This window comes from Papilio machaon, chromosome 29 (genome assembly GCF_912999745.1).
Source record: "Papilio machaon chromosome 29, ilPapMach1.1, whole genome shotgun sequence".
Lineage (NCBI taxonomy): Eukaryota > Metazoa > Arthropoda > Insecta > Lepidoptera > Papilionidae > Papilio > Papilio machaon.
In genome coordinates this window covers 2,253,379-2,277,489 of record NC_060014.1, presented here as the reverse complement: position 1 = coordinate 2,277,489, position 24,111 = coordinate 2,253,379, and the positions used below count along the sequence as shown (strand labels likewise).

Below are 24,111 nucleotides of genomic sequence, written 5' to 3'. Positions count from 1 at the left end.
CCTTTGGTAGATACTTGACCGGTCAAAACACATCGCTTTTTAAGTAATTCCCCAATCGATCATTGGTTAAACCAAGTTTTTACAAAACAAATTAACACTAATGTGTTAATAATATTGATCCGTAATCAAAAATAATTTTTAAACTTTTCTTTATTACACGGCGGACAAAAGGTTAATTTTTTACGAGAGATTTTATGTATGTAGTCCATCTTAATATTATTATAAATGTTTATTTGAAGGTATCTCCGGAACGGATCTTGATGAAATTTGGTACAGATGTAGAACATAGTCTACTTAACACATAGGCTAATTATTAAGTCGCGGGCGACAGCTAGTTTCAAATAAACAAAAAAATCTTGAGAGGTGTGTTGGGACACCCGGATGGAACGAAGTTCCTTTCGATTATTAGTGAAGGAATCAATGTTTATTCTATGAATAAAAAACTTAAGTCTTCACAAGAAGTACATTTTATTTCTATGAATTTTCGTTATATATTGTCACGTCGTTGCCATGGTGAAGTAGCGCTCATTCGTCGTTAACATACTTACTATAGCAAAAAGTGTCGTAACAACTTTTCCTAAGAATTTTTTCCGTCTAGCCCCCTTTCACAACGCGCGATAAGGAACTTCGTTCCATCCGGGTGTCCCTTGACACCTCTCATTTTTTTTTATTCCGCGCGGACGGAGTCGCGGGTAAAAGCTAGTTTATAATATTGCTGCGCCTATGAAATGAAAATCTTCCAGACAATGTTCTACATCTATGTCGAATTTCAGCGTAACCTGTGCAGCCGTTCTGGAGATACCTTCTAACAAACATTCATCCATCTAAAGATTCGTATTTATAATATTAGTAAAACTAATAAATTATGCAGTTTTTTTTATAACTAAACCGTTTTTAAAGTGTAAGTTGTCATTAGATTCGTATTCGCCGGAGATAGTCATGAATTGTTTATTTTGTGTTTTCTGCTTTCATATTTATAACCTAGAGCATCAGTGGCTCAGGGGTTTAGCACATGACCTGTAATCTGCACGTCCTGGGTTCGAATCCCGACAAATACCAATGTGTTTTTCGATTTACCGACGTTCTTACGATGAAGGAAAACATCGTGATGCTGCACATATCTGAGAAAAAATTCAATGTATGTGTGAAGTCAATCCGCACTTGGCTGTGGTTGACTATGGCCTAGTCCTTAACTTAGGGTAGGCTCCGAGCCCCTGAATAGGGACATAGTGATCTGATGATGAAGAACCATGCTTTATCACCTTACATGCAACTCCTAAAAGCCTGGTCATAAAAATCATTGTAGCATAAACGGATGAAATACGCCCCAATTTTGTCATAATGTCAAGAAAAGCTATGTGATCATGGAAAAGGCTCTGATACCAGGAAAAGTTTTGTCATTCGGTACAGGAAACCGGTAATCAGCGAGCGAGGCGCGTGCTTAAGCGGTAAGTAGCTTTTAATCTGTGGTACAAGTTTAAAGCGATGAGGCTAAATTAAAAAAAAAACCGGACCAAGTGAGAGTCGGACTCGCGCACCGTGTGTTCCGTAGGTACAAAGAATTTACATTTTATTTTACAATTTTTGGAACGAAGTTCCTTATCGCGCGTTGTGAAAGGGGGCTAGACGGAAAAAATTCTTACGAAAAGTTGTCACGACACTTTTTGCTATAGTAAGTATGTTAACGACGAATGAGCGCTACTTCACCATGGCAACGACGTCACAATATATAACGAAAATTCATAGAAACAAAATGTACTTCTTGTGAAGTCTTATGTTTTTTATTCATAGAATAAACATTGGTTCCTTCACTAATTAATAGAAAGGAACTTCGTTCCGTCTGGGTGTCCCTTGACACCTCTCAAGTTTTTCCTTTATCGGTACTATAAGACGTTGTAGTCTGGGAGTCAGGTACATTTTCGGTGAATTATTTCTTCTCGAGCGAAACTTTGTAAAATGCATGGGACTTATACTACGAATACTCGCAACCGTCAGCTGCGACTTCGTGGGTGAGGTGGGCAGTGGCAGTCTCAACAACAATAGGCAATAGGTCAACTGTTGCTATTATTTAAACCAGATTTAGGTTGAAATGTTATACAAAAAGGAAAAACGTCGTACTAATCAAAATCCGCTACTCGCCTATACCTTGTACTTAGTATAACATCAAAGGACACCGCAGTATAGTTCGGACGCGCAATGCAACGCATTATCTTGATAAAACTAGCGCTTTGTTGTTATACGCATGAATAATACACTAGTAAACCCCTAGGGTTTAGTAGTTAGAGACCTGAAGGTAATAAATTCAAATATATAAAATTACTACGGGGACAACGGGACAACTAATTAAAGCGAGCCATAGACCCAAAGCCCCGTGTAACTGAGAGTCAGTGGCTCAGAGGTTAAGGATTTGACTTGCAATCTGTAAGTTCTGGGTTCGAATCACGCCATCTGCCAATGTGTTTTTTTTTCAATAACCAATTCCTGTAAAAGATGTTGCTGACGTCTACCACTGTTAAAATTACATTACATTAAAGTACATGAAAATCAATCAAGCATTTTCATTATTATAATTAATCTATGGTCACAATAGTTATTGTTATATAAAAACAATACATGGATTCATCTATTTATATAAATAAAATAAAAATTGAATAATAAATGACTGATTCAAAATTGATATTAAACCTAAATGAACAAAAATACAACATTCGATGTAATATAAACATTTATAAACAACTAGTTGTTGCCAGCGACTTCACCTGCACGAAATTAAAAAAAATTAGTAAAACAGCCTATGTCACCGAGGGATAGTGTAGCTTTACAACAGTGAAAGAATTTTTTAAATCGGTTCAGTAGTTTCGAAGCCTATTCAATGCAAACAAACAAACATTCAAATCTTGCCTCTTCATAATTTTGGTATCTTCTAATATTATATATAAAATTCTCGTGTCACAGTTTTCGTTCCCGTACTCCCCCGAAACGGCTTGACCGATTCTCATGAAATTTTGTGAGCATATTCAGTAGGTCTGAGAATCGGCCAACATCTATTTTTCATTTTTTTTTTTTGCGCGCGGACGGAGTCGCGGGCGACAGCTAGTAGATATATGTAAATATTTCTACAGAAAAATAAACATTCATCCGTCTTCGTCTAATCAACTTCCCGTTCCCATTCTTATAAGAAAAAGCTAAGGGAAAGGGGACTAAAATTAGGTCTTTGACACTCACACTCATCAGACGAAATCTTGGTATTTTACAGGTCTAATCAACCCATGTGCATTCAGTGTTGTGAATTGTTCTTTCCCTTAGGGTCACAGACATACAATCAGTAGTTCTTTTTTTCTAAATTAACTATTAATGTACTAATAAATTCAAAATCTACTAGTCTTCAAGTTGTTTTAAAAAATAAAAAACAAAAAAATGGGACCCATCTGCAAGCACTTCCTTTCGATTAAAATAATTTTTATCAAAATCGGACCATCAGGGCCGGAGATTCGCAGTAACACATAAAAAAATACAGTCGAATTGATAACCACCTTCTTTTTGCAGTATGCTCACAAATTGAGTATTTTCGCATCTATGGTTAGACTAGCTTTTACTCGCGACTCCGTCCGCGCGGAATAAAAAATTGAAAACGGGGTAAAAATTATCCTATGTCCGTCTCCTAGTTCTAAGCTACCTCCCCGTCAATTTTCAGCTAAATCAATTCGACCTATCTTGAGTTATAAATAGTGTAACTAACACCACTTTCTTTTATATGTATAGATATTGCAAAACATACTTAACTTGGGTGGGCTATACATTCTTTTGTGGTGACCATAATGATAACTAAAGTGGTCCGGAACAACCATAGTTAGTGTGTTATATAGATAAATAATTGGAAAATGACAAATCACCAGAGTAACATAGCCCTACACCAGGGTAAGTTATTGTACGGCCCGTAAAATTTCTTTAATATTATAAACTAGCTTTTACCCGCGACTCCGTCCGCGCGGAATAAAAAAATAAAAAACGGGGTAAAAATTATTTGAGAGCTAGTTTAAAATAATTTTAGCTAGTTGACATTTAAAAATCTATAAAAAAAAACTAACATCAGAAACAAAAAACATATTGAAATATTCGTTTTCTTACGAAGAATATGTTGATTTGAACATTGCTGTTGATTGTTTCGTCGAGCAATATAAATGCAAGCTCAAAAATTACATGACTACCGACTTCCTAAAAAAAAAAAAAAACTAGTGTAAAATGTTTAAAATATAATTGTATAATTGTTGAAATTATTTCTCCAAATTGTTAATTTTAATCTATAATTAAACATCAATAAAGAGTTACTTTAGGAGTAATCAAAATCAGAAATTATATGAATTGAAAGGACGATAGATTCAACAGGATTGTAGCAAAAGAAATCCTTTGACAGATATAAAGGTTCTACTATAAATAACTATTGATTAAATTCTTAAAAACTAAAAAAAAAAAAAACAAATTTCGCGTAATATGTTGACCTACGCAAAACAAGACGTACTTAAAAAGTACGACAAAACTGGACCCGCGCGACCCTCTACAAACAAAAATTGTCAACACCTGACTTGTCGCATAAAAGCACCTGCGCAAGAGTCGCTGCCAGTGTCAGTTGAGAACAAGTCGCCGTGACGATCGGATGTGTGTGCTAACGTGGTATTTTTTTAATAAAAGTTTCTTTGTGGCGTTTTTTGTGCGATCGAGGACATTTGATAGTTTGAGGTAGGTTGTGTGTTATGATATCGGTGTGACGGGAGTGTGGTAATGTTCGTACATTTAATTAATTCAGTTGATAATTTAAATATTTAATTGCTATAAACAACTTGGATATATACAAGTTTGTGTACAATATCCTTTGAGCTTAAAAATAAATATTATTTTCTTTATAAGTGTGAACTAAAACATTATTTTTTTTAATTACGCCAGCAAGGAAGTGCGCTAGATTTTGCAAATTTACACTTTCAACGGAGGTGATAAGAAATTTTATAAAAACGTTTAATTTTTATTTTATAAACAATTTTTTTTTAATTGAATATAGATTATAAAAGTATATAAAAGCTCTGTTATATTAAATCTTTTAGAACATTTGCAAATATAGTTTTTTTGCAGTTTTTTAATCGATAATGTGTTAAAGATTAACTTAGTGTAACTTGTAAGATATTTTGATAACATAAATATATTACAGAAAGTCATTATCATATCTTACTACATAATAATATTATAAATGCGAATGTATAGATGGATGGATAGATGTTTGTTTGAAAGTATCTCCAGAACGGTTCAACAGATCTTGATGTAGAACATAGTCTGGAAGAACACATAGGCTACTTATTATGTTTTTTTTAATTCCGCGCGGACAGAGTCGCGTGCGACAACTAGTATTATATAAAAGTTAGATGCGAAAAAACTTAACGACAATTTTATTTCGAATAATAAATAAATCTAGAAATATATATAGGCTATGTACCAATAGTGAAAGAATTTTTCAAATCGATTCCATAGTTTCCGAGTCTATTCAATGCAAACAAACAAATAATTTTTTTTCTATAGATTAACGTAAAAAACAAAAATCACATACGACTCGTAGATAAAAATCTTCGTGTTACGGAAAAAAAACAAAACAAAACACAACAACGTAATTACACAACGTACATTGTAACATAATTTACATAAATAAAATAAACTATTAAAATGAACTTTTCATATTTAATTTAACATACAATAACAAGAAGATTAATTATCTTTATCCAAAACAAACAGAAAAAAAACAAAAATGACGCAAAACAAAACAAAATCAAGACAACAAACATTCACAATTAGTGACAGAATAAGACCATATCAATGTATTATGCGTATATTTCTGAGACCGAAATCTCCGAAAATAAACGAAAAACATAACATCATTATCTTTGACATAACAGAGATACTAATCTTACTAATATTATAAACTAGCTTTTACCAACGACTCCGTCCGCGCGGAATAAAAAAAAATGCACACAAGATAAAAAAGTTCCTATGTCCGTCTCCTAGTTCTAAGCTACCTCCCCATCAATTTTCAGCTAAATCAGTTCGACCCATCTTGAGTTAAAAATAGTGTAACTAACACGACTTTCTTTTATATATATAGATGATGATTCTAGTCTCAGAAACTCACAGTAACATATGCAAAGAGCTATTTTGTTATTAAGTAATTTAGCTTCTATCTTACATATCTCGAAACTAAGATAAATTAGATTCACTAAAAATACATAACGATTTTATATATCCGCTTTAAAATTAATATTTTTAATAACACCTAGGTTTCCTAGATCTCTATATTAAAACACGAATTATACGCATGACCTAAGATCACGAACACGTTTAGAAATAATCACCGATATAAATGTAGATCTAATCATTATGTACTACCTTTACATATTGATTCAGTACACTTTATATCTTCCATTATTAACAGATGTTGAGACATCATCAGCACACTATACGTCCCCACTGGGGGTCTCGGTATCTATCCTAAGTTAGAGATGACTATGTCATAGTCAACCACAGTCAAGTGCGAGATGACTTCACACATATCATTGAATTTCTTCTCAGATATGTGCATCACGATGTTTTCCTTCACAGTAAGAACGTCGGATAAAATGTACTTATGTAAATCGAAAAACACACTGGTAAATGGCGGGATTCGAATCCAGGACCTGCAGATTGCCAGTGCTGAGCTACCGATGCAGATATTCAAATATTGTACGACAAATTTATCTGGCCCGGTACACAAAAGTGAAACAATAGCAGATCGACGCCCCTTAATGTCGATATGCCACAATATGCTTGTCAGACTGTACCTTGTCTCGTGTGTATTTTACGTAGAACAAAAAGCGATAAAGGCGTCTCTCTCACCGGGCTTTCGCCTGCGAATACATCTACGCGGAGTTAAAAAATAATAAGTAGCCTATGTGTTCTTTCAGACTATGTACTACATCTGTGTCAAATTTCATCAAGATCTGTTGATGCGTTCCGGAGATATCTTCTTAAAAATGTATTCAAAATAGGTAAAATTAAACATGTATTTGCTTTCGACATGTCGCCTAAAATGACCTTCCAATGTTTGCCTAAAAACCGGTCCGACCATTGAAACAAGATTAATATAAAAGACTCGATAATCTCTCTATTTATAAACAATCTATAAAAAAAACAAATGCCAGCGTAAGTATTTTATCTAATTTTTTGGAACGAAGTTCCTTATCGCGCGTTGTGAAAGGGGGTAGACGGAAAAAATTCTTACGAAAAGTTGTCACGACACTTTTTGCTATAGTAAGTATGTTAACGACGAATGAGCGCTACTTCACCATGGCAACCACGTGACAATATATAACGAAAATTCATAGAAATAAAATGTACTTCTTGTGAAGTTTTTTATGCATAGAATAAACATTGGTTCCTTCACTAATTAATTGAAAGGAACTTCGTTCCATCCGGGTGTCCCTTGACACCTCTCAAGTTTTTTTTTTTCATTTACAATGAAAGGGATGACAACCTGTTCTATCCTTTTTGTATTATAAAATAGAAAATAATGAATAACAATATAAATAAAATACGATTGCACGATCCATTCGTATGTATGTATTCTTCCAGACTGTGTTCTACATCTATACCAAATTTTACCGAAATACATGCAGCCATTCTAAAGATACCTTTTAACAAACATCCATCCATCAATACATGTAAACTTTCGAAATTAAAATATTAGTAAGATACATACTGTGTCGACACTACGCAAAGAAAAGGGCAAGTTGTTTTGTGAAATATTTAAACTTATTAAGGTTTGAAATTACATATGTTGTTTAGTATCTTGCTGTTAGTTTCGGTAGAGTTTTCACACACACATATACCTATATATATCTATATATATAGTCAGAAAGTCGTGTTAGTTACACTATTTATAACTCAAGAACGGCTGAATCGATTTGACTGAAAATTGGTGGGCAGGTAGCTTAGAACCAGGAAACGGACATAGGATAATTTTTACCCCGTTTTCTATTTTTTTTTATTCCGCGCGGACGGAGTCGCGGGTAAAAGCTAGTACATAATAATAATAAGACATTTAATCCGTTCAAAGACATTACAACACTTAAAAATTAAAACATTAAAAGAAACTAAAATTTAAAGATCACTGATATAATTAAAACTAAGGACACGAAAAGTAATGTACATAAACAAATAATAATAATAATCCTAAGCGTTGCAATGCAGAACAGATAGGGCCTTTGCTCAGCTGTATGTTTCTTTGCCATGGGGGCAGATACACTGATATTCTGCTAAAGCTTTTATATATGTGTGTATATGCAGTATGGAAAATCCAGTCCATTATAGTAACATATACATGTTTGTGTAATAATAATAATATTATAAATGCGAATGTTTAGATGAATGTATGTTTGTTTGAAGATATCTCCGAAACGGCTCAACGAATCTTGATAAAATTTGGCATAGATGTAGAACATAGTCTGGAAGAACACATAAGTTACTAATTCATTTTTTTAATCCGCGCGAACGGAGTCGCGGACGACAGCTAGTAATCTATAAAATCGGACTTAGAATATTAAGTGGCTGACAGATGTTCAAATCTTTATCATTGAATGCAAAGTGAACAACAGTCTGTCAAAGTTATCTGACCCGGTGTTAAAAAGGCAAAATAAATTACAACAGCTTACACACACCCATTCAATGTTAGAAAGGCGCCGTAAGATCGTCGGACCGTAGCTGTTCTTGAGTATTTTTATATGAATTGGTGGCAATTGATTGGTGACTCTTAATGAAAAGTGGTCACAGACGCCCATGACCATCATCAATACTAGAGGAACGGCTACCATGAGCCTCAAAATGGCGAAAATCAAATACGCACAAAATACTAGGTCTTATAGCCATTCATAAGAACAGTGGTTTTAAAACATTTTATTATTATCGAAATCAACAAAAAATTGAAGCTAGCAGCTGAATCATCTTTTTTTTTTAATTGTCTGTCTGTACATATGGTCGCGTTTGTGCCGAGTAATCTCTGGAACGGCTGGACCGATTATGATAGGACTTTGACGGGAAGGTAGCTGATTCATGCGGGCATGTTACAAAAATACTTTTTTTTAATTCTGACCGCTAGTGATTTATAAAATTAAGCATTAAAACATATTTGTTCGTTTTAAATACTTTATTGCGATGTCCTTTTTCATCAAAACACAATAAATAGCAATAGGATGGAAGGGTGAAGCAGTATTGAAAGGGGAAGTATTTTTTGCGCTACATTCCCTAACCTATGAAGGTATACAATGCATCTAAAACCTTCTAACTTCTTGAAAATGTCTATGGGCATTAATTTCCCTATTTTAGCCATTTCTGGCCGCTTGATTGTTCACCACTTTATAATATAAAAAAAAAACAATAACAATGAACAGGAGACAAGGTATCTCACTCGCAATATGTCAGAAGAATAAAGATATAGTATGGAACAAGCGAGCCGACAGAACATGTTCAGAATACTGTATCACCAAGGACGTACATTACATATTCTAGGACTAGGTTTTCCGGGAGCATTGGCCAACATGACATATGTTGGAAGATGACTGCAACGTGATGCGACCAAGTACTGGAAATCATTTTGCCAATATTGGCATTAATGTTTGCTGAAGCTGACATAACGTGGGCTTCAGAGACCAAAATCCCCGATTAAAACACCAAAATCCCCGATTAAAACATTATCTGTTTTTGTTAAAGAATTATCTTTTACATTAGAACAAATGTTGGAAGATTGTATTGGGTATTATTGGAACAAATTGGCTTTAGATGTTTAACTAAATAATGGATCAGTCGTTGGGACCTGCGACATAATATGTTGGGACAAATGTTAATTCCCACCCTGTACATATCAAAAGCGTGAACATACGACAGTAAACAACAAGCACATACCAGGAGATAATGAATGGCATATGAAAACATCACGTACGATGCACTTCGAATATTAATTAACCACGCGGAAGACCAAGTTTTAATTCCAGATATAAAATTATACTGCTATTAAAAACAAGTTCCTTATAACGTATGACGTCCTAGTACTCGAGAAGAAAGTTGTTTTTTTTTGACAAAAATAATAAAAACTGCTTCGAAACTATTAATTAAGAAAGCTGCTAATTGTCTACCTTTGACACTGGGACATAAGAATCGAATGACACCACAAACTACAAAATCGGTCAAGTCATATAGACTACAAGGTTACAATGGAGCGAACATATAGATAGACCTGCAAACTTTTCTGACCCGGTGGGCATAGTGAAACTAAATGCTAATTATTTCTAACACTACAGTATTGCAGTTGGCAAAAAAACAAACTGCCACCTGGTTTCGCTTAATAAGCTGACTGCTGCCCACAGACATTTCCAAAGAAAGGAAAAGAGTACTGCAAGTGGACATCTCCCTTCCCTGTACACCCCGTCTTCCGTAGAGTCTACTTCCCTTTTCCATCCTTTTCTAATACTAATATGCCTCCACTTCACGGCTGTCTTCTGTATGGTCGTGGTGCTGCACCGGTCGAGAGAAATTTACGTACAGCAGCGATTATTGCAGACTTTATCACTGAAAAGTGCCACAAGAACATTCTGTAGCTGTCATATCATGTCTTGTGTTTCTCTTACCGGGTCAGATAAGTACGTCGTACTATAAATACGCAATAAAATTACTTACCTATCACTATCAGTCGGATAAAACACAAACAGCAAACTTAACATGCAAGTTGTTACTTATTAAATTTATTGGAGAACAGGTTTCTTAGTCTAGAATACAAATTGAGTCATAAAATTATTTTATAAGATAATAAAAAACCTCGCTATTACAAAACCAAACACACCTTGTTTAAATTGTAACTACAATTATAAATTCAAATCGGACGTTAAAAAAAACTGACCAATATTTTGAAAGTATAAAAAAAGTTCTTACTGTGTAGAAAAATATCGTGACCGCAACCTGCACATATCTGCGTAGAAATTCAACGATATTTGTGAAGTCAACACGCAGTGGATCAGCGTAATTGACTGAGGCCTAGTCATCCCTTACATACCTCGAGTCAGCCTCGAGCAGTTCTTACATATGGGCTGGTAAAAGTACAAACTAGCTGACTGTCCCGACTTCACATGGGTGGTTTTTTTTTAAGTCATTTTATAACAATAAATAACAATAAACCTATATTACTCAGGCATAATGTAGCATTCTAAGGGTAAAATAATTTTTGAAACAGGTTCAATAGTCTTTGAGTTTATTGCTTACAAGCAATTGCCCGCGACTTCGTCCTCGCGCAATTAATATCACCTGGGGGATAGTGTCGCTTTCCAGCAGCGAAAATATTTTTCAAATCGGTTCAGTAGTTTTGGGGTCTATTCAATACAAACAAACAAACAATTAAATATTACCTCTTCATAATGTTAGCAATGACAAACATACAATTTTTTGTTTATAATATTAATGTACCTAGAACTGACCTTATTATCAGATATGAACAAACCGAATGCATTAGCTAGTAGTATATCTATTAAAGAAATTGTCTCTATAGACTGTGTCTTTCTTGAACATTTAGGTAAAACATTTTAGAATAAAATACTGGCAACATTTCAAAGGTCATTGTAGCATTTCCAAGGTTTAATATTGCATGATAAGAAACTGAGATTTCATAGAGGAAATCGTAACTTGAATTAAATTTCAAGGTTCCAATTTATTGTATGAATTGAGGATAAAAAAATATATGAAAGTTTAATGCAAAAGTGAGTTGTAGTAGTAGGGGACATAGTAAACAGAACTTAAGACTTATAGTGAAAACTTACAAGAAGTATTACCATTGTAACATCCTGTATCATAAACGACTGAACCTAATTTAACGAGTGAGATGTCATTCTATTCGTATTTTTCCCCTGAGTGTCAGTAGTAAAGCCAGTCAGGTTTATTATTTTTAGCCGACTTCAAAAAGAAGGAGGTTATCAATTCGACTGATTTTTTTTTTTTTATGTTTGTTACCGCGAATCTCCGCCCCTGGTGGTCCGATTTTGATAAAAATTATTTTAATCGAAAGGAAGTGCTTGCAGGTGGGTCCCATTTTTTTGTTTTTTTTTTTTTTAAATAACTAGAAGACTAGTAGATTTTTGTTGACTAAAGAATAGGCTTTAAAGTTTTTCTGTCCGAAAGTATGTTATTTCTTCCATAATAATAGTGATATTCTCAAGTTCAATGCAACTGGGCTCAAGTGGTTGCATCATTATTCCAAATACATTTCAAGGGACCGGGCGATGACTCATTGATAGTTATGTCAGAATTTCGGGACCCGGTTTTCGTCAATGCATTCAGAGATCCTTGGTACGGTTTACAAAACATCTTACTATCTTAATAATATTATAAACTAGCTTTTACCCGCGACTCCGTCCGCGCGGAATAAAAAATAGAAAACGGGGTAAAAATTATCCTATGTCCGTTTCCTGGTTCTAAGCTACCTGCCCACCAATTTTCAGTCAAATCGATTCAGCCGTTCTTGAGTTATAAATAGTGTAACTAACACGACTTTCTTTTATATATATAGATGTGAATGTTTAGATGGATGGATGTTTGTTTAAAGGTATCTCCGAAACGGGTCAACGGATCGTGATGAAATTTGGCACAGATGTATAACATAGTCTGGAAGAACACATAGGTTACTTATTACGTTTGTTTTTAATTCCGCGCGGATGGATTCGCGGGCGACAACTAGTTATTAATATATATCTATCTTAAATAAACAAGTATTTAAGCATGATCTGATAAGACATGTGGCCGATACATGTCCGATAAACGACTATTGAGCCTATATAAATATTTTCCTATAATAACGACAAAGTTAACTCACCCGAGCATAAGACAAACTAAAATATAATAGCTCACTAGCCACACAAAATATTGTCCTACTGTATCTATCTTGTCTTGTTTTTTCATTTTTGTGTCATTTTCAATGCCCATAGGCTTTGCATATTTTCTGACAGAATAAACCGCGATAGCAGCGCCTCTCTTACCGCGTTTATATAAACCTGTCGCACTATAACACTAGCACATTATAACCTGACAATGTCAAAGACTAAAAATCTTTTTGGAACGAAGTTCCTTATCGCGCGTTGTGAACGGGGGCTAGACGGAAAAAATTCTTACGAAAAGTTGTCACGACACTTTTTGCTATAGTAAGTATGTTAACGACAAATGAGCGCTACTTCACTATGGCAACGACGTGACAATATATAACAAAAATTCATAGAAATAAAATGTACTTCTTGTGAAGACTTAAGTTTTTTATTCATAGAATAAACATTGGTTCCTTCACTAATTAATTGAAAGGAACTTCGTTCCATCCGGGTGTCCCTTGACACCTCTCAAGTTTTTTCTTCTTATAAATTGCCATATTGATATGACTAGCCGCAATACCGTCTCTCATCGGGACAAATAAGTTTTGCACACTTTACTCTTACAACGTTTTCACACTACGGAACCAACATTAATATATATATATAGAAAATAATCGAACCTGGTACCATAATTGAGCACGTGTTGAAATCAAGTTTGTAAATTTCATCTCGTCTTATTTTTTTCAATGTTTCGCTTTTGACACTGAATTAAATAAGCATATTATCTCCCATTCTTTGCATGCATTCTGAAACAGGTTCATAAAACATATGCCAATGTAAACGACATTACAGGAATCAAGAATTTTTATATGTAAGCATTCACGCTTGTAATAATTAGCTATACAGTTAAAAAAAAAATACAATGGCTATATGAAATATAAAAAAAAAATCTGCCCGTCCTGTCCGAAAATCCCGTATCTGTTCCTGGTGATCATCGAAACGGTTGGACCTAATCTGACGGGACTTTAATTGGAAGGTAGCTAATATGTCCGGCTATAGGCTATTTCTTTCAGCGACGACGAAGTCACGGACTACCACTAGCTCTTAAATATTTCTAGTTGCTCACATAACTTAATAAAATTAATTGCACTTAAATCACAGTATCATTTAGGTAACTATATCGCACAATTTTCACAAAATCTTACCAATGTTATAAATGCGAATGTTTGTTTGAATGTATCTCCGGAACGACTGTACGGATCTTGATGAAATCTGAGTCAGATTACATGGAAGAACATATAGGCTATTTATTACGTTTTTTTAATGCCTTGCAGACGTAGTCGCGGGGTACAGCTAGTAATATTTTAAATGCGAATGTTTGGATGGATGGGTGGATGGATGTTTGTTTGAATGTATCTCCAGAACGGCTCAACAGATCTTGATGAAATTTGGCATAGATGTAGATCATAGTCTGGAAGAACACATAGGCTACTTTGTTTTTTTTTAATTTTATGCGGACGGAGTCGCGGGCGACACCTAGTAACTGAATAAAAGTCATAAGACTTACCTTAGAATGCATGTAACCATTAGAAATAAATACTTTACAATCTAAAAATAAACGTGGGTTTCTGTGACCAGTACCGATGACGATATGTTTTATTACAGAGATTTTCATCTCAGAAACCAACTGTAAATCTACTAAGGGAGTCCCTTAATAATCAATTAACCTATTTACTTTCTTACTTATTTTACAAACAAAGTGTAGTAAATCGACCATGAAATATGGTTTTAAAAGATAAAAAGTACTTGACCCAAAGAATGTACGAGTACGAGCACTTTGTCACAAGTTATAAAACGTGTAACTGAACGGCCAAGGTTTAAACTATATAGCAATACCATAACAGTTATAAAAAATACAAGGTTCAAAGGAAAAAGGTCTCTCTTACAAAGGTATAAAATATCTGGAAACAATTTAATTATAGTGCAAATACTTAATACAATTGCAACGAGAATCACAACATCTTTCTTATAAAACAAATGCATTAACATTAACCATATCAGCTCTGAACCGATTCATAAGTTCAGATGAACTTAAACCGTTGATTTGCAACTCAACGACTAAATTAGCAACTTGCAGCTCATCGCGATTTACTATTACTATGCGAATCAACGAGCCACGAAATGTCTGGTGATAAGCAATTCTATAAAGCTACAAATAGAGCTGAGCCGGTTAATTGATCTGTTTCACACATGTGAGCCGTGAGCTGATCTGCGGGTCATAAATTTTGGTTGAGTTACCCATTACTAATTTCAGAATGCGGCGCTTTTAAACACTGAACAAACGAAATAAGTGATTTTAAACCATTCATCAAAAAATCCCTAGAGAAGAGGGATCGATCACTTTTTAGTTCAAATTTAACATTAACAAAATTACTCTTTTTTCAGGTAAACTAAACAAGAGAGATGTGCGAGTGTTAAAATAGTGTACTACAAAAATGGCATCATTCAAAGAAAAATTAACTTTAGTGTTAGTAATATCTAATATACTAAGCCTATCCCTATGTGACAGTGAAGTCGAGAACTATGCAATAGACAGTGACGTCACACGTGACGTAACAGACGAACGTTACAACAAACAAATAGACAGTGAAACAGAAGAAAAATTCAACACAACCGAAGACATAATTGAAACGAATCAAAAGATAAACAATACGAATAAAATAGACATAGAAATGGAATACGAAATAGACACACCAGAAGTAAACATAACAGTAGAAACAACAACAGCTGTGATAGACATACCAGAAGCATTAGGTCTTAAGACATTTGCGAATGTAGATTACGAGTACAGTCAACCGAATAAAAATGTAGATGACAAAATCGATAGTTTAACTGATGCTGACGGTACTGACGTCACAGAAGCGGGTTCGTTGTCTACAATAGACAATAATGTTTATAAATTCAAAGACATTGTGCCTGAGGACATGTATTCGAGTCACAGCGGAAGGGAAGATGAAGTGGTGAGTTTATTCATGTTAATTTTAGAATACTTCTAGATTTTTTGGATTGTGTCTTGTTTCGCTCAGGAGGTTATTTAGTCCATTTTAATACGACACATTTGACATTTCATCAAAATCCAACAACGTAACCTTGTAACGACGTGCATAAAAAACTTAATTTTATTTTGAAATTAGAACTACATAATTGCTTATTTCAAATTTCGAATACATGTTTATTGTAACCATGTCAAATGAACGTCGTTACAATGTTGTGTCAGTGAACTCCTTTTCTTTTTAAACACTAAGGGTGATACCAAAAATCTATTATTGAAGTCCGAATCGATTCATTTACTTTAATCGATGTTTTAAAGCAGCTCACTTCACTATAATGCTAAAACTGATAGATGTCAAATGTAACCTAATAAAGTGGTCGATATCAACTTTATTAGAAGCCCTTAAATATATAGTGGTTTAACCCCATGCTATATTTCTTCAACTTCAACGCTCATTTTAATTTCAACAACAAGGCGTTTATCTGGGCCACATTGGGAATCAGACTTGTAATTTTAAAGTTATGCCAATTTTTATACACAAAGTGCGCTAACAGACCCCCTATACATTAGAGGTCATATTACTTCTTATAAATGTAAAGTAATATTATTATTTATTATACCAATCCGACAATAATGTCGGAATAACAGCACGAGCCGAAGCTCCTGGAGACCTCGAGCCTAGTTACACTTAAACTAGGTTTAGGCTAAACGCCGTCTGCGCCCGGCCACCTAAAACCCGGTAAAGCTGTAAGCGTCTCTTGGCAGTAACTACTCAATAATAAAAAACGGATTTGTTACGTAATATAACCAACAAAAGAATTTACATTGGATTGTTGATAATTACACATATTTCACAATAGTGCATTTTTGTTCTATATAAACAATCAATGTTTATAACAATGATACTTCTTATATTTACAAATAAACCTAAAAACAATGAAGAAACTCTCTCTGGACCAGCGTGGTTGACTATGACCTAGTCACATCTGACTTAGGATAGGCTCCGAGCCTCTCAGTGAGGACGTATAGTGAGCTGATGATAATGTATCAACTAAAGTATATCAATAGCGTAGTTCCATTGTTCTTAAACTATTGCTCCTTTTCCAGACAGAAACGACATCGAGTGCAACTACCAAAGGCTTTGACGAGACAGTCACTAATGAAAACCAGCTCAGCAGCTCAGGACAGAGGATACCAAAGACTGATAATTGTATGTACATCAGTAATATATAGTAAGGACAGTTTTAGAGTAGGCAGCTATATGTCTTAATGTAACACATGCTCTGCTCTGGCAGTGCAACACAACCACCACAGATAATGCAACAACTAATTCTACCCGTCACTGTGTGTCCCAGAACAATTCTATTAAATCATTCAAACATACGTGAGACATCATAAACTAATATAGAAAACGACTAAAACACTCACGTACATTTGTCCGGTATCGGCACCGACTAGTTCGACTCACTGTGAGCGACGGGCCGCGTCCGCAATGGGCTCGAATCTAGTCAGTGCCGACACCGGATAAATGTACGTCAGTGTTTAAGCAGCCTTTTTCTATATTAGTTAAGGACAATTCTAGTCCACTTCCCACCACCCTTTTTTAATAAGGAAAGGATGGGAAGGTGAAGTGATTTTTCCATACCTCCTAACCTTTGACCTATAAAGGTAGGACAAGAATGTCTTTTAAGTTATTGCAGATGTTAGCTTAATTTATTAATACTCACTACTTTATTCTTTTAGCCGAAGCCAAACAGCCAATAGACAAACGTAACAATGATGCTAAACCTCGCTCCACGGTTCACACCAGCAAGAAATCCACTCTAAGATCCTGGTTGGAAGACACCTGGTTACGACCGCCCGCTGGTATCCTAGTACCATTAAGACCGAGGGCACTACAACGTGCACTAGATGTCTGGAAAGATCTAACCGCTGATGGTTCATTGAAGATGACAGATATTGTTATCGTCGGATTTGATTCGAAAGGTAAGATTAACAACAATACGACCCGATTACAAGACAAAGAAAAATATAACCTATAATTTGCACTGGGGTGATAATAAGTATAAAAATAAAATTATCATATTTGCAATTTCTATAAGTTTTCCTAAATAGAAATAAACTAAAAAAAAAAAAAAACTTGAGAGGTGTGTTGGGACACCCGGATGGAACGAAGTTCCTTTCAATTAATTAGTGAAGGAACCAATGTTTATTCTATGAATAAAAAACTTAAGTCTTCACAAGAAGTACATTTTATTTCTATGAATTTTCGTTATATATTGTCACGTCGTTGCCATGGTGATATAGCAAAAAGTTTCGTGACAACTTTTCGTAAGAATTTTTTCCGTCTAGCCCTCTTTGACAACGCGCGATAAGGAACTTCGTTCCAAAAATCAAGCATTAACAAGCTTTAACTACGTTTTAGGGCGTAATTTCATAAGTCGATAACTCAGTCGTTATACAGCATACGGGGCCAACAACTCAGTTGACGAGTAAATGCTTGGTAAGAAAAAGTAAAGACTAGCACAACGCATGCGAGCGCTAACGACTAATGTAACTACGCCCTTAAATACTAATACTATCAGAAGAGAAGGGTTACATCTTCATCTCAAATAGATGTAACTGTTCATCTGATGGCTAGATATTGTGACGTCATTAACATTATCAATCCATAACTAATATGACAATTAACGATACAAACAACAGTCATGTTTTTTATTATTTTAAATGCAATAATACTTATTCACAGTATGATGTATTTAGCCGTCATCATTACGTCACAGATTCATGTGACGTCATCACACCATTGTTAACTGGATCTATCTACTAAACAATTGATTTACATGCGAGCTAATAACAAAAACAATCGACTTCAGATTCTCTTTTAATCAGGGTAGGGTTGCCAGATCGTCAAACCTACTAGCCGGACAGACCAGCCAGTTTGGCTGGACATTTGGGTAGAAAGGTCGGACAGTCTATATTTAGAATTTTGTCTCAGTATTAATAAGTACACTCTCGTTTGGGAAAAGTAAAAAGCCTAACAAAAGCCGGACAACCGTTTATTTTGGACGGACACGCAATCAAAAAGCCTACCTATGGCTTTATCCGGACGCCTGGCAACGCTAAATCAGGGTAAGGCGTTATGTACACAAAGCAACATAAATAGTTGAAACTTATATGGTCGCGTCGCGAGATTCGCGTTGCGTTCGATCCGTACACAACGTTGAATTGTCGACGCGAGTTATCTATTCAATACAGGCATAGCGAGTATATGCTAACTATATGTTGCTGTATAATTCAGTCACTTCTCATGTCAGATGTGACTATATTATTTCTATAGCTCATTTGATTGTAAGATAACGGTACAAAAAAATATCTTAAGAATAACCGTTATAATTCTAAATGATGCAATAACAAAAAATAATTCCCTTCACAAATTCCATATTTACCGTAAACTCGTTAAAATCGCGTATCAAAATAACATTAACTTGAGTAAGGTAATTTTCCAAAAAAAGGCAAAGAATTTTTATACGCTAACGATTTTTTTATTTAAATCCTACTGTATATATGTCATAAACCGAAATCTTTACATCATTATTAAATATTCAAATATTATCCCACTTTATCTCCCAAATTTTATAAAACATTGGTAAAAATAAAACATCGTAAAGGGCCGTAATGGGAATTAAACATTACCTTGACGAAAAAATAAAAAAAAAACTTACTCAATAGAAAGTCCATATAATCATATTTCTTACCTGAAACAATAATTCATAAAATTAGAAAAACATTATAAATGCAAAAGTTTAGATGGATGTTTTTTAGAATGTATCTCCGGAACAACTCAACAGATCTTGATGAAATTTGTCACATATGTAGAACATAATCTGGAAGAACACAGAAACTACTTATAGTTTTTTTTTTAAATTCCGTGCGGCTGGAGTCGTGTGCGACAGCTACTTAAAAATACATATAATCATATCTCAATGCATTACGTCTTAATAATTTATTAAAATAATCAATGATTGCTAATAATAATTTTAATAGTGGCAACATTGTGTCCATATTTCTGTTGTTATTTCCTCAATTAATCATACCACAGTATTCAATTATTATTTGTTATTTATACAACCGTTGGTTTCTGATACAGAACACTCTGTATAAAACATATCGTCATCCCTGTCATTATATTTAACAAAACAGAGATAACATGTGTCAGAAATCTACGGATAACGACAGAATTGTTTGGGTTACCCTTACACATGACTAAAAGCCTATTCAAATGCAGAAATTCGTAAAAATAAATAAATCAATAAATAATCTTACTTAATAATATAAATGCGAATGTTTGGATGTATGGATGTTCGTTACCACGTAACTCTAAAACGGCTGTGCTTCATATCAGAGAAAAATTACAGTCTGGAATAGAATACGTACTTTTATCCCAGAAAAAATCAATTCCAGTTCAGAGTAGCAATATAATAGGTAAATTTTTAGTCTCTAAATTCCGTGAAGATGAATTTGACTAGCATCAACTAGTCTATACTAATATCATAGAGAGGAAAGATTAGTTTGTTTGTATTGAATAGACTCCGACACTACTGAACTGATTTGAAACTCTTTCACTGTTGATACGCTACACTATCCTCGGTGACATAGCCTATATTTATTAATCGATTTTTATTTGTCCGCGCGGACAAAGTCATGAGTATTTGCTAGTAAATAAACATATAAAGTTAAAGTTCATTAATCTATATCTATATATATAAAAGAAAGTCGTGTTAGTTACACTATTTATAACTCAAGAACGGCTGAATCGATTTGACTGAAAATTGATGGGCAGTTAGCTTAGAACCAGGAAACGGACATAGGATAATTTTTACCCCGTTTTCTATTTTTTATTCCGCGCGGACAGCGTCGCGGGTAAAAGCTAGTTAACAATATTTCATTCAACAATACAAATTTCCTCAGGTATCAGCTGGAGATCCCGTCACAATTTGCAGGCAAGCGGAACGTCCGATGACAAAACCGTCGCAGATGCTATTACCAAACTCATCATCAAGTATCAGGTATCCTTATTCCGAAATAAAAATAACTATATATTTATCTATATACCCAGGTGATTAACCTACAACAAAGACATACATACTATGTACAATCAAACATACAAAACATATGTATGTGACAAATTAAAAAAATACTTTAAATTAGTAATGGCTTAACAGTTGCACGGAAGAGATGCTTGACCTTGAAATTTTCTCGTTAAATGGAGACATTCCTATATCAATTGCTTCTCCGTCATAATTTTAACCGATGTCGAAAATGAAGTTCTCTATTCGTCTGTAAGTTTTTTAATTCCAATTGATTCTTTACCAATCATCACAAAACCAATAAAAAAAACTTGAGAGGTGTCAAGGGACACCCGGATGGAACGAAGTTGAAGTAGCGCTCATTCGTCGTTAACATACTTACTATAGCAAAAAGTGTCGTGACAACTTTTCGTAAGAATTTTTTCCGTCTAGCCCCCTTTCAGAACGCGCGATAAGGAACTTCGTTCCAAAAAACCTGTCGTTTAAAATGCAAACGAATAATTTTCGTAGCTTGCATACAAAGTAATTAAAATTGTACCGATGATCACTTCCTTGTTCCCGGTGCTCATGTCTTTTATTTTATAAAAAAAAAATCAGATCGATATCTGGGATCGAATATTAACTTGTATATATCAACAGGGCGTACGACCTGAGTCAGCTAGTGATGGGACGTTACGTGCACTGGCATCAGCAGCCAAACTGGTACCATATGACAGTGCACTCTTCCTCATAACTGACAAAGAAGTGGGAGATCCATTGAAACTTCCTCTAGCATTGAGAGCACTGGTGGAGAAGAGATTGAAGGTAAGTAGAAGATTTCAGGTGTAACGGAAATGACACACAGAGTCGAAACAGAATAAGCAAGACACCACAATAAGCGAATCGACAAATTTTCTGTTTAAACCCCTCTTCTATCTGACCTCCCTTAAACAAACTAATGGAAAATTTATTAAATCTATATATATAAAAGAAAGTTGTGTTAGTTACACCATTTATAACTCAAGAACGGCTGAATCGATTTGACTGAAAATTGGTGGGCAGGTAGCTTAGAACCAGGAATAGGACATAGGATAATTTTTACCCCGTTTTATTTTCTTTTTTTTTTTTTATTCCGCGCGGACGGAGTCGCGGGCAAAAGCTAGTCAAATATAGATATTGTGTTAAGATTTATTAAATACCAAATGTAAAAAGGATCTATTATAAATACGGAATCAATTTTAGAAGACTTAATGTTTTTTTTTTCTTACAGGTGTACACAATTTGGACAGACCCACATTATCCATCAATTGAATCTGAGCTGAGTCTTGTTGAACTGAGAAATATCTCCACACATACAGAAGGAGATGTATTACCTTATTCTTTACAAGCTACGGTGAGTAACATTCCTAACAATTATCAGATATCTTGGAAGGGGAAAGTAAGGAAGAAGAAACATTAAGTTTACGTACATCCTCTAGTCATTTTTCTTTTGACTTTTTGCAATCGTCATTGAATTTTACCGAAAGCTGGTGACCGTTTGATTGTATTTTTTTTTTTTAAATAAACCAGCGCTTGATTCTACTTGATGTTAAATGATGTGGTGACGAAATCACCTTTCTCGCTCTTGAAGGTTTACTTCATTATTGACCGGAAACACTGACGCCGGCAACTTGTTCCAATATATTTACTAAAAATGAGGTTTAAAAGTGCTGTATCTGATGTAAGTTTTTTTCAGGAATTAGAGAATGGTATACCACCAGTAGCTGAACTACAGCAATGGGAACCTCTAGCCGAAGCACAGTTGGGACCGAGGCGGGCAAGATTACGTCAAATCGAAGAGGACAGTTTTGATGTGAGTAACAAAGATAAATGACGTTTAACACAAACTCAATCGTTCAAAGTATAGATCAAACAAACTTATCTGATCCGGTAGGAAGTGAAACTAAATTACAGACCAACAAAGTTTACTGACCCGGTGGGCATATGTCAAACTAAATTGTGATAGCTCACAAACACCCCTAGATAGATGTCAAAAAATTGTCACAAGGTTCTCTTCGTACCGTAACTTTCTTTTATTGGGTACTAGCTTTTACCCGCGCCTCCGTCCGCGCGGAATCAAAAATAGAAAACGGGGTAAAAATTATCCTATGTCCGTTTCCTGGTTCTAAGCTACCTGCCCACCAATTTTCAGTCAAATCGATTCAGCCGTTCTTGAGTTATAAATAGTGTAACTAACACAACTTTCTTTTATATATATTAGATATATTATTAGATTTTCTATCCATCCATCTTAACATTCGCATTTATTATATTAGTAAGATTTGCTGAGTTCGTTTAACAATGACATATCCACTTCCAGACGCTGTTGATATGGAGGGGAGGAGGTGAAGCTATATCTCTGGGTATACCTGTGGAGGCAGGCGTCACCGCACTAAGGATCCTGATAGAAGGGGATGTAGATCATGCAGCTCTCTTCCCACCTAATGAGGGTAAGTAGAAGTTATTTTCCTAAGTTTTACGCACTGAACTTATGATCTACTGGGTTAGATCCCAGGTTATCAATGTGTTTTTCGAATTTGATATTTTATGCAAAGTTCTTACGTTGATGGAAAACATCTTGATGTAACCTGTCACTGTCTTAAGAGAGGCAGATGACCAAAACTAACGATGTGGTAAGATGAACCAGGGAAGGCATACCTTAACTAAGCCTCTCAAGCAAATACATTTAAACAGACGAGATCGTATTCACAAGTCGATACGTCCAACAAAAAGACTAACTCTATTTTCGTCAGATGGGTCGATGTATCTGATTATAATACGGTAGTTTGAGCACATTTATGCATGCAAAATATGTCCGTCTGTCACAATACTAAGACATCGGCATTGTTATGTTCGAGCGTATGTTTGTCCAAGCAATGCGTGTCGAATCAACAAGCAAGGTCACTGTTAATACTGTCTGAACAAAACCAGATACACACCAAAACATTTCAATATCATTATATCTTTAAGACAAATCAGAAAATTTTATTTACAATTGAAGTACGAAAATTCCAATTATAGTCCTCTTTCCCTTCCCATCCTGTTT

General features: G+C 34.7%; 1 protein-coding gene across 1 annotated transcript in view; it reads left to right on the top strand.

The window, feature by feature from the left end:
• The first annotated feature begins 4,644 nt into the window (after positions 1-4,644).
• LOC106710027 overlaps positions 4,645-24,111 on the top strand; it is a 30,187-nt gene continuing 10,720 nt past the window's right edge. The window contains exons 1-9 of the mRNA XM_045685362.1: positions 4,645-4,737; positions 15,351-15,925; positions 17,065-17,167; positions 17,701-17,943; positions 20,929-21,026; positions 21,687-21,851; positions 22,297-22,419; positions 22,762-22,878; positions 23,386-23,515. Coding sequence (XP_045541318.1) covers positions 15,401-15,925; positions 17,065-17,167; positions 17,701-17,943; positions 20,929-21,026; positions 21,687-21,851; positions 22,297-22,419; positions 22,762-22,878; positions 23,386-23,515 — 1,504 coding nt within the window. The 5' untranslated portion in view covers positions 4,645-4,737; positions 15,351-15,400. The remainder of the gene's footprint in view (positions 4,738-15,350; positions 15,926-17,064; positions 17,168-17,700; positions 17,944-20,928; positions 21,027-21,686; positions 21,852-22,296; positions 22,420-22,761; positions 22,879-23,385; positions 23,516-24,111) is intronic.